Source organism: Populus euphratica, unplaced genomic scaffold (assembly GCF_000495115.2).
Source record: "Populus euphratica unplaced genomic scaffold, PopEup_1.0 scaffold1905.1, whole genome shotgun sequence".
NCBI classification, from domain to species: domain Eukaryota; kingdom Viridiplantae; phylum Streptophyta; class Magnoliopsida; order Malpighiales; family Salicaceae; genus Populus; species Populus euphratica.
The window spans coordinates 13,622-25,487 of NW_011501742.1; the positions used below are offsets into that span (position 1 = coordinate 13,622).

General features: G+C 32.8%; 2 protein-coding genes across 3 annotated transcripts; one reads left to right on the top strand and one right to left on the bottom strand.

Moving 5' to 3' along the window:
* The first annotated feature begins 4,196 nt into the window (after positions 1-4,196).
* On the top strand, positions 4,197-6,831 carry LOC105118367 (dynein beta chain, ciliary protein). Its single transcript, XM_011016297.1, has 3 exons — positions 4,197-4,533; positions 5,383-5,507; positions 6,290-6,831. The coding sequence occupies exons 1-3, from the start codon at positions 4,380-4,382 to the stop codon at positions 6,572-6,574; spliced, it is 564 nt and encodes a 187-aa protein (XP_011014599.1). The 5' UTR covers positions 4,197-4,379; the 3' UTR covers positions 6,575-6,831.
* Positions 6,832-7,273: 442 nt separating this feature from the next.
* LOC105118369 (mitochondrial thiamine pyrophosphate carrier-like) lies at positions 7,274-11,666 on the bottom strand. Of its 2 annotated transcripts, none has more exons than XM_011016298.1 (8): positions 11,468-11,666; positions 11,116-11,335; positions 10,490-10,606; positions 9,703-9,814; positions 9,088-9,215; positions 8,701-8,853; positions 7,931-8,080; positions 7,274-7,768 (listed from the first exon to the last, which is right to left on the bottom strand). In XM_011016298.1, exons 2-8 carry the CDS (start codon positions 11,263-11,265, stop codon positions 7,550-7,552), a joined length of 1,029 nt encoding a protein of 342 aa, XP_011014600.1. In that variant the 5' UTR covers positions 11,266-11,335; positions 11,468-11,666; the 3' UTR covers positions 7,274-7,549. The 2 variants fall into 2 exon arrangements, with proteins under 2 accessions (XP_011014600.1, XP_011014601.1); XM_011016299.1 differs by having other exon boundaries at positions 11,472-11,665.
* Positions 11,667-11,866: the final 200 nt, after the last annotated feature.

Consider the following 11,866-nt stretch of genomic DNA (forward strand, 5'->3'; position numbering starts at 1 on the left):
TTGTGTGAAAGTATTTGAAGGAGACTAGTTAATTTTAAAGTTGTATAAAATAAATAATATACTGATAAGTTAAACTTGATTACAAATGAAATAATTATCATGATGTAAGAATGATAATGTGATGAATAAAACGATGGGAAAAAAATTTATACAGGAATCATGAAAAATAAAAGATATTGAAAGTTAATATAAGATCAAGGTTCTAAAAAAAAAATGAAGTTAGTTTCGATCATATAATTGTTAAACATTAGTAATTAGGATGATGCAAATGTTTAATATAATTTATTTTCTAATTTTATATATTTTACAAGTAAATTTCTTTGAAGACATCTATTTTATAAGGTCACTGAGCTTCCTAGACTTATGTAGAAAGACCATTTGTATTTTCAAAAAAAAAAACTTATAAATTATTTGATTAATAATAAAAGTTGTTATAAATGATGTACATCCATAAGATGTTGATAGATTTATAAGACTTTCCATATAAAAAAACATTTCTTGAATTTCTACGCATTGTTCATGGAAATTAAGTAAAGACAAATGAGAAAGTATAAGTTGTTACAATTTTACTTCATGATTTATTTATTTTTCTTACTTTCTAGTATGTTATTTTAGTCTCACGATCTAAAAATAGTACTTAATGAGTTAATTCAAATTGTTTGGAGTTGTTTTTTCTTTTTCTTTATTGAATCTTTTCTAATATAATCATTCAATATTGGATCAGTTAGGAATTAAGTTTCATGATATTTTTTTATTTGCTTTCTATAAGGATATCATGGTCTCATGATCAAGGTCGTAGGTTTTAGGATTTTAACCCTATTTAAATGAGATTATTTTTTATTTATTTTTTTAAGTTATCTCGGTCTTATAATCTAATTCACGAGTTTTTCAACATTAGATGTTTTTTACTGGGCTGTCCTTGTCTCATGACCTAGATCGCAGGTTTAGCATAACCTAATTAATTTAGTTAATTTTTTTCATTAACTTTTTTTTCTTTTCAATTTCATCATTTAATAATGTGTTTAATTAAAAATGAGGCTTCATGATTTGTTTTGATTTGCTTTTTATTACATTATCCTGACCTCATGATCATATAATAATACTTAACGAGCTAACCCGGGTTGACTTGGCTCCTTTTTTGTGTTATTTTTATTCATTAGAATTCTTATAAATTTTATCTTTCAACATTGGATCTGACAAAAACGATTGAAAACTGAATTTTATAATTTATTTTGATTTGCTTTCGATGGAGTTATCTTAGTCTTATTACCAAAGTCATGAATTTCACAGGTTAATTCAGGTTAAATCATGTTTTTTTTAATTATTTTCTATGAGGTTATCTCAGTTTTATGACCCGAGTAATGAGTTTAGCGAATTGACTAAGGTTGTTTTTTATGTTTTTTTAATTGATTTCTTTTTTTAATCTCATAATTTAATATTGGACTAATTAATTATTAAAATTTATAATTTTTTTTTATTTGTTTTCCATAAGGTTATCTCGGTCTTATAACCCGAGTCACAAATTTGACAAGTTAACTAGGGTCACTTTCTTAGATATTTTTTTAATTTCATCCTTCAACATGTGGTTGATTGAAATTTAGGCTTCATAATTTATTTTGTTTTATTTTTTATAAGGTTATCATAGTTTCATAACCTAGGTCATAGATTTAATATGTTAACTCGAGTCGACTTAATTCAATCTAATATATTATTATCTTAATATTTCAAAAATATCATCTTAGAATTTTTTTAGTCAAACTATGTTATTACCAATTGTATGAGTTGCTTTTTGACCCGCTAATTAGTACTTACAAGTGCATTTTCATCAAGATTTTATATCATCATTTTGCATTTGAAGTATCAATAACTTCTTAACTAAAGCATATTTTATAATAACATATCTAATAATATAAAATACCTTTAATTTATGTTAAATGTTCATTTTAAATGTAGGCCTATCACATAAATAAAAGAATTGATTGATGAGTGACACGACTAAAAGATTGATGTCTTCTCCCAAGTGCAGGAGTGTCGAAGTAATAAATAACCCGGCAAGACCGGGGTCGAACCACAAGGAGTCCAAACTGGAACACTGTTTAGTAATTGGGTCATATTTGGAGCTGTAGATCTTGTATTTAGGCCTACTTTATATGTATGAAAAGGTAAAACATAGGCCTACAACTTTCATGAAGCTCAAGATTTAAAAAGGTTATTTTCAAGTCCAAATTGTAACAACAACGAAAAAGTCTGAATCTGTCCTGCAGCCCGAATACTGTTTAGTGTTTGGTCCATATCTAGAGTTCTAGAATTCGAAATGACATCCATTTTTTTTTTCTGAAAAGCTAAGACAATTTCCTATAACTTTCATGTTTTCAAATGGTTCCAATTCTGACGTTATCAATGACGTTTTGGGCAGGCAAGAGAAGATAACAATTGTTAGGAAGTCAAGAGTTAGGCACCTACTCATCAATTAGTCATCAAATCAATAGTTTTTAATTTTAACCTATAAAAAGAGGCATTTTCCATGCATTTAGACATCTTGGTCTCCAGATCAAGATCATGCTCTTCCTTTCTCTCTTTGTATTTTTGTAATGCTTAAGTTTTATTTTCATTAATATCTTATTTATATCTTTCAATTCCTTTCCGTTACTTAGTTAACTTTTATCTTATTTATGTTCTTATTTTATTTGTATTTTCTTTCTAATTGAATAACAAGAGTTTTATACTATACTTGTTTGACATACTATTAGTGGATTCAATAGAAATAACATTTGTTGTTATCATTGTTTAATCCTTACATTAATCTTCCATCCCAAAGCTCTCATCTTCTTCTTTTTCTTCTTCTTTATTATTATTATTATTATACTATTACTAATATTATTAGTATTGTTGTTGTTGTTGTTATATTATTATTATTTATAATTTATACAATTAATCTCCCTGTGATTTGACCTTGCTAGGTTATTTATTACTTCGACACTCCTGCATTTGAAAGAAGACATCAATCTTTTAGTCGTGTCACCCGTAAACTCAATCAGGTTACATCGAGTCAACTTTTACATGATTTTATTTTTTTCCTGCTCGAAAAAAATTAGTAATATCTAAAAAAAGAATTTGAATCGACTAACAATATTATAGCACGGGAAAATGATCTAGTTAACTTCTGAAGCAAGAGAAGAATGCATGGCATTATGAATGTGTTTTCTACTATCATGGAAAAAATAATTTTAATTGAAATTTAAAATTTGATATATTAGCTTAATAAAATGAATTGAAGCATATACAAATTATATTAAAAAAAAAGTGTTAACAGTATTTTTAGACTAAAATGAAAAATTATTTTTTTGTAAGGAATAAAAGATAAATATATATCAAGATACTTTATCTTGTGCATGGAATGCTTTTTTATTTTTTTAATTTAATTATATGGTTATTAAAATGGTTTTTCATAAGTGAAGTAATGGTCTAAACTTTTTTAGAAAAATATAATTTTTTGTTCTCGATTCTCCTTTTTCTTAATATGTTTTTTAATAAAAAAAATATTTTTTAGCTAAGTGGTTTATTGTATAAAAACTAAAGGGAATCAAAATAATATTTGAAATAAGAAGAAAAGGTATCAAAACCTGTCATCCCTTATTAATACTTTCCTTTTCTTTTATCCTATAGAACATATACTTTTTTTTATGGAAAAAGATAAATACATGAATACTAAAATTGAAGTTTTTGATAGTTGAAATTAGACCACAAGATAACTATCTTTTATTAATCTTTTTCAGTATTTTTTTTCTAATTTCTTAATTTCTAGAGACTGAAATGTAAAAAAACTAAAATTTAGAATGAAAATGTATTCCTTTAAAAGAAAAAGGATCAACTATGAAAAAATTAAAATTGGAGGATGAAATAGAACTTCTGTGTCTTTTATTGAAAAGGGATGATTTACTTCTTTCTTTATGGTCCTTCATCTCCTAATTTTTTTTTTAACAAAATGCTATAACTTTATTTCGTAAATTAGTTATTAATTTAACGTTCCGCACATGAGATAATTGGAAATGCAAAAGAGGGTTGAAAGCATGCAACGCAAGTAGGAGTCGTCCACCCTTTCTCCCCATGGTCAGGAGTCGCCCAAAGAAAGGACAAGGAGGACATATACGTGGCTTGCAAAGAAGCCACCAACGCGTCACCGTATTTCCCATATATATATAACCAGCGCGTGTCTTACACGCCCATTTCCTCCTCCTCCTTCATTTCCATATTTTACTTCACTTCCCTTAAAGCTGCCCTAAAGCCACGCTCTATAAAGAAATTACAACGTGACGGTGACGGTGAAGGTGACGACGTTATAGGCATTGGCATTTTGAGCTATAAGAAAGAAAACAAAAATGGGTCAGGCATTTCGTCGAGCATCTGGAAGAATCAGAGCGCCACCCGACCCACCTCCAACTAAGATCACTGATCGGAGGCCGCCGGTGACCTCCACCGAAAAGGTGGAGATATCAAGTACCACCACCACCAATCAGAACAGTCTTGGCTCTGGTTAGCTTATCAATTCATATTGCTGCTTCTTTTAAGAGATTTTTATGATAAGATATTGATTCATTCCATGATAAAATAGCACAGATTGAGCTCCATGCTAGGTTTTTTAGCCTGAACCCTAAAGCAAAAATGCATAAGGACCTTTGGGCTATCGAGATATCAAGGACCACCACCACTTATATATTGGCATTCATTTTCTTCGAGTGTTTTAATTTATTACTTTCTTCCCCTTTTGTATGTTTGATGCTATCGACTGCTTTGCTGTGTAAAGGCATGAAAGAAACTGTTGTAATAACTACAGGGAAATCAGTTTGTGATTTTGTAATTGAAATAACTTGCTAAGATTTGAGACTGAATTGGATACGTGATGCGAGTTGTGTGGAAACACCTGCAAGGTGGTGTCTTCTCGGTTCCTTCTTTCGGATTATTGATAATAACGCTTTGCTAAAGACTATTTGCTTGAACTATTCTGTCAATGTGATCGGATTCAGCACATACTGTATCTTATGCTTACTCACATGATTCATATTTGCAGTGGATGTTCTGTAAGAAATATATTACAACTGACCAGTCATGGGATCTTTTCAATGGGTGCAAGCAGATTGTGATTCGTTTATGTTTTTGGTCTTGCTTTGGTAGTGTAAATTGGTAGGCATTGATAATTGATCAACTTATCGGACTTTACAAAATGATCTATGTTTGTGTTCTGGATATTGAGTTAGTATTTGTAAGGTCTTCTGAACGTTCTTTTTTGTGAGACTACATGTTTGTGGGATGCTATTCTTAGGAATGGAACTTACCAACTTTTTATTTCTTCACCTCTTGCGATCTTTCCACTCCTCACTGAAGAAGGTGCTCCAAGAATTAATCCTGACAATGTCCTCGAAGAACGAGATACACAGTATGATGCAATGCTTAGTCAAATGGTGGGTAGAATTAAATCGAAGCCTGGAGGGAAGCTCGAAACTGGTGAGGTGAGTTATTGGGATTAATTCCTGCTGTTCGTTTACTTTTTTTCACTTAACTCTTGATTAATATGTGCTATCATTCAACTTACTGCTATTTATTGATTATAGATGTGCCAGAAACTTTGTCAAATCTCCTTTTTGCAATGTGCATTAACATGGTGCTGGATTGGCACTGATCAAAAGAAAAGGAGAAGAATAAGAAAAGTCTATTCATTTCTGCTTTCCCTGGAGAAATCAGATAAAGACTTGCTTAATTTTAATGTCAGAGAGAATGCTTGTTTGAAATGAAAAAAAAAAAATGGTTTAGAGAAAAAATCTTTTAAGAAAATCATTATGTGTACTTCAATAAAGCCTCACGACTGAGAACACATTTACATGTTTATCAAGTGATTCCACTCGTATTTAGACATCTATGGCATTTTTTGGTTAAAATCTTGATTATTGCTCTGGTGACTGGTGATGCATTTAGTTGTCCGTTGTGATCCTCATGCAATGGTGTCAAATAGATTACTATTATTGAAACTTGCTTGGATAAACAAATTCAGAATTTCTCCATGCATAATCAGAATGCTGACATTCTTCCCAAAGTTTTGTGATAATCCACTTTGGGGATTGTAGTGGTACATGCTTGTCACTTAAAACACCTCTGCTGTTTTCCTTCCCATTTCTCTTAGAATTATCATATAACGTTATTGATTAGACATAACTGCAACCTGAAAATTGTTTGCCACAGCATGTTTCTCTTACTTCAGATCATCTTTTGAAAATACAGTTGGATTTCTTGACAGGCACCTGTAGTTGAAAGGTACAACAGGCCCATGCCAAAGCTGAGAAACACGAAACCTGATTCTCGCAGATATGAAGAAAGTGCTGTTGCTCCAGGAACTCTGAATGTGGCACAACTGCGCCACATCATTCTCATGTATCAAGGCAAGGCTGATGATCATGAAGGACCTATGAACATCCAGCAAATCGCTGAAAAGTTTCGGCTTGAAGTTGCACAAGTCCAGAGGATCCTGCAGTTCTTATCACTGCCTCCAGAGGATAACAACAAACAGAAAAGCCATCGGTGAAAGATTGCAGGTTTACCTGCTCTGCTGCACTACTGACAGGATATTCTATTGAATAAGAGCCGGTGCCGGGATTTCATGTCCATTATAGAGCAAAACAGCAAACATAACTATTTATTGACCGTTCTTGTAAACAATTTTGTACAATAATATGTTTTGTCGAGTATCTCTGTCAGCAAATTTTGTTAGTAAATCTGGTACTGACCTCCAATTGACAGTATTTTTTGTTTGGATGTATAGTTGGGAACTATTTCCCCTCCTCTTCCAGTGCTGAAATGTTGACCACTACCATGTTATAAACTCGGGGTTTTGCAAGGTGACATTTTTCATTCAATGATGTTGAGGCTTCTTTATGCAATGCTAGGTTAGGACTTTTGCCACTTCATTTGCAGCCGTCGGAAGTTGCCACCCCAATAACATTTAAGGAGAGATTATTTTTGCTTAATCCTCTCGCTTCAAAGTAATGTAGGATCCATGATTTATTTTCATGATAAATATTTCGTTTTTATTAGCAAAGCTTCTGATATACCTAATAATTTCTCAACATTAAGACATGAATTCCTGCACCTTCTTACATCCCATAGCCAAACAACCATTGTGATTCCCAAGATTTCATTGTTGAAATCCTGCTCCTGTATTTAGGGCAAATGCGATTGTCTAACCATCAACATACAATCATTTTGGATGCAATACAACTAAACCAGCAACAAACAACAGCCTTTCCACCATGTATGAACAAATTTCGAGATCTAATAACAGTCCGATGATTTCCAGTGACATTAAATAATTCTGAAGCCGCTACAAAAATTGACTCTGCACTCAAAATCTAATTTTACCATCGTTTTACTCTACAAGCATAAATCCAGACTATAAGAATGACTAATCAGAATATCACCACCACCACCTTCATTGGAGGCAGATTCAAGCAAAAGAATGGGACGGCCATAAAAAGAAACAGGAAAGAATATTACGTTAAATTCAAGTCAAAATTGACTCCAGCCAGTCCGATGTAAATTCATAAGCTAAGAATGTTACAGCACCAGCTGGTGCAGCCTTGACAGTTGATGGGACAATGCCTTTATAAAGACCAGCCCAGCCCTCCGCCTGCAAAATTCGGCTAAGAGCATCAAACAAGTTTTTGTAAGCATGATGCTCAACTCGAGCACCATACCTTGGGTGCCTCTGTAGTCCTTCGATCTGCAGCACCCATAAACAACAAATCAAATATCATTGACAGTGCCGGAAGACAAACAGATTGCGTGAATACAACTTGTTAAAACTCAAAAGTCTTTTGACTAGCAAATTGACTTGGAAGGAAGAGAATCTTTTAGCAATCAGTATTAAAAATGCAGAATCTACCTGAAACCTTTTCTTGACCACATCAAGAGGATGACAGACAAGTTTGGCACAAGTGCCAGCCGCCAACCCACAGACAAAAAGCTGAAAGCTGGAAAGGCTATCATCTGTACTTATGAAGCTTGTGGTAGATGATCTATGATGGTTCCAACCCTACAATCAATCCTGTAAAATGTATTACTGTCCAAACAACTTGGTATTTGTGTGTGGAAAGCAGGATGAAAATTCCATCAAGTGCATGCAACACCTGTAACCTTTTCTCAAAATTGTCTTTTAAGGAAATACTTGTTCTCCAGAACAGGAAAAACATTGCAAGCTTAACCAATTGGCCAGCTGTAAAGAACTAAATTCAGATGTTTATGACCAGCCAATGAAATCTATGACAGAATAGATTGCCTATTGCCGTTAAGTTAGTGGCTGCTTTGATAGAAATGACAAGGTGCCTCTCGTTTTAACATGATTCAAGATAGAAAATCATTCAGTTCACAAGATAGAAAATCATGCTTAACCAATTGTCTCAATCTCTTGTACATCTCCATCTATACCAGAATGGTGAATGGTGTTGGTTAAAATTTCAGTTTGTAATGGGCGGATAATGCAGAAGGACCAAATAAGCAATTCCCTTCAAATGTTTTACAAGCATACTATGTTGGCTTTTCAACCAAATGCTGATCCAGATCTTCCATTTCCAAAGAAAATTTAATATCCCTTTACAATCTTACCATGGTCCACTTCTTAGACATTTAACTACAAAAAGATATTTGAATTCTTACCATGGTCCAGCGCTTAAATGTATCATAGGTGCCAAACTGAAGGCCAGCATAAGGAACAATCTCAACCAGTGTTGGAGATAATCCAGCATATAATCCTCTGAAGCCACGTGCTCTGGTAATATCAACAAATGCTGACCTCATTGTTGGATACACCTAAATTAGGCATTAATCAGTCAAGCAGTAACATATAATATTTTCATTTTAAAGTGTCTTCAGCAAATAGTGTTTTAAGACAAATGAACTGAATAGGGTGATGTCAATTACATAGATACTCCTTTATTTATCGCTGATAGTTTCACTAATCAAAATCATAACTGGGAAAATTCAAGAGAGCCACATTTGTCTATTATAGAGCATAAGAATGACACACATAATCATGTTCTATACCTTAGGTTCACCCTGTGATGCTAATATGGTTCTTAGAAGATCAAATGGGTATGATCCAACTGTAGCTGTGCACCCTGCTAATGCTCCACTGATGTAGGAGAGGTAAGGACTCAACTGGATATGATCCTCTGAATCATAGTAAGCAATCAGACCATAACAAATAAAAGAGACATTTTAGGGTATGTAAGCAGGACAGAGATTAAACATGACATCACCTCCAGTGCCATATCCTTTTAGGATATATTTCAAATAACATAGAAACAATGGCCTTCACTACCAGTAGGTATAAAATATGATAAATTGACAGTTAGAATCTGGACCATATGACTCTAAGCATATAGTTGAGCATAATACGAGAAGATATCCATCAAAATTGCGGCAAACCTGTCAGCATCACATAAATTTATTCTAATGTATTGAACAATTTTGAATCGGTTTTATGCTAGTCTACATGTTGAAGAAAAAAAAATGTGAGGTCATTTTTTATGTATAAATGTCTATTGAATCCATTCACCGGTCAAAATTCATTTTCAGTTTGATCACAGCAAAACCATGTAATAGAACACACATTTCCAGAATAAAATTACAGATTATATTAATCTGTTATAATTATACCTGTCTTAGAAGAACCAGCAGCAAATGTTTTTAATTTGTGCAACACTGCAAATTGTATAGCGGTGTATGGCATAACCATGAGTAGAGCTGGAACATTGCCACGCCAAAAGCCCTACAGCAAGCAACTGCCTTGGATAAAAAATCAGAAGATGGTATATAACCTTCATAAAATAAGTTTTTGAAAATATATTGAAGGAACTCCCAAGAACAGTATTTGGACTTCATGAAAATTAAACCAAACACAATGGCATGAAGTGAAAGAACTGTGGTATGTTATATCTGCCATCAAGATCTGTAACCATAGAAAAGCATGTTTCACTTACCTTCACAACCTGAAGAGCATAAGTTAAAAATTATGTTCTCAAATTCTGGGCTCAAACCCCTCTTGTTACCAAAAAGAAAAGAAAAAATTGCATTCTCAAAAACAAGCAGAACATTGGTGATGGAAGAATTAAAACTCAATAATAACATAGAAAATTCCTTTCTTCAAAGGATTATAGCAAAAATATCCAGGTGGTGTTTATAAATGTGCAAAAAAAAAAACTGTCTATATTTGAGATTCATTCCATCATTTTACTGAAATTAAACCATAAAGTTGGTAAACCGAGACTAAACCACCTGGGTTCAGCAGCCCTGCTTCCGTAAAGTTCAAATCATAGACTTAGATTTCTTAATACGCATCTACAACAAGCATCATTAAATCAACTACTGTGTAACAGCTTTGAATTACACTATGCAAATTAAATCATCCATCCACAAATAATAAAACAGAAAGAGAGCATCATACGGGTAAACCTTCCTCTCTAAATATATCCTTTGTAGCTTGCAACATTCCTGTGTACTTTGACGGTGCAGTCATATTCCTGCGAACCAAATCCCATGAATATGTTGGCTCCAGTTGAACCTGTCATCAAATACACAACCCAATATTTTTCTCAGCATCACAACTTAATACTTTTGACTCGAAATACAACCATGCATTTGAAAGACAAACACACCATAACTAACACCAGTATAAAATAAATTGCAGCTGTCCAACCTCTTCCCTCTTTTTTTACTGCACAATAGCATGAGCTCTTTTTCATCTAAAGATCAATGTTCCCCATTTCCCGGCCTCCCCCGTGAACTCCAAATTCTTATTCAAGTTGCATGTTAATTCCAGTCACATGGACAACAGAACTTCACAGATATACTCTATCGAAAAACTTGGCAATAGAAATGAACGTTGACAATTTATTCATATAAATCATCACATCACATTACATTGAAAAGGATAGCTAACATATAGATTCATGAACAATTTATCAAGCCTATTAAAAACCCATCATTGCAGAACAATAAAAATTCAAACTTTATAATTCAACCACTAAAAAATATCAAAACTTCAGAGAAAAGAAACAAGGAAAGAAAGACCTGGAATCTGATTTTGATGACATCAAGAGGAGATGTAACGGTACGCGAAATACCACCAGCAATAGCACCGGCAGTAGCATCTATTAACGCCCTTTTTAGCTGCCCTGGTGCTTCTGTTGCAGCCTCCTCCCCCTCCCCCTCCATTCTCATTATTACTAATGCCGAAACCAAACCAAAGCAAACGCCCCCTTTCCTTTTCTCAAGCTATATCAACAATGATCTAAACCACAAACATATAAATAAATAAACACCAGCAAGTTTAAAACACTAGAGAAAAGAAAGAAAGAACTGAAAATGGTCCGCAGATTTAGTTAGTTTTTTCACAAGAATTTCTTCATAAAAAGATACCTACCTACCTGGAAAGAGTAAGAGAGGGAAGGCAAAGGCAAGGCAGCCATTCCTTGTTTTTTCTTTTCCTTTTTCTTTTTTGGGTTTAGTTTAGTGGTAAACGCCGCCTTATTAGATTTTTTTAGCGGCGACTTGTGAGAGAGAGAGAGGTTTGGGGTTGTAAGCTGTTGTTATGTTAGAGGAGAGGCAGAGAGAATGAGGAGACTGATATCCTAAAATTTTTTCAGGATATGTTTGGAAATATAAATGTTGTTTTTAAAATATTATAAAATAATATTTTTATTTTTAAAAATTAATTTTGTAATTAGTGTATTAAAATCATCTAAAAATATTTAAAAATATTAATTTAAAATAAAAAATAAAAAATAATTTTTTTTAAAACATTTTTAAAAGACCTTTTGCT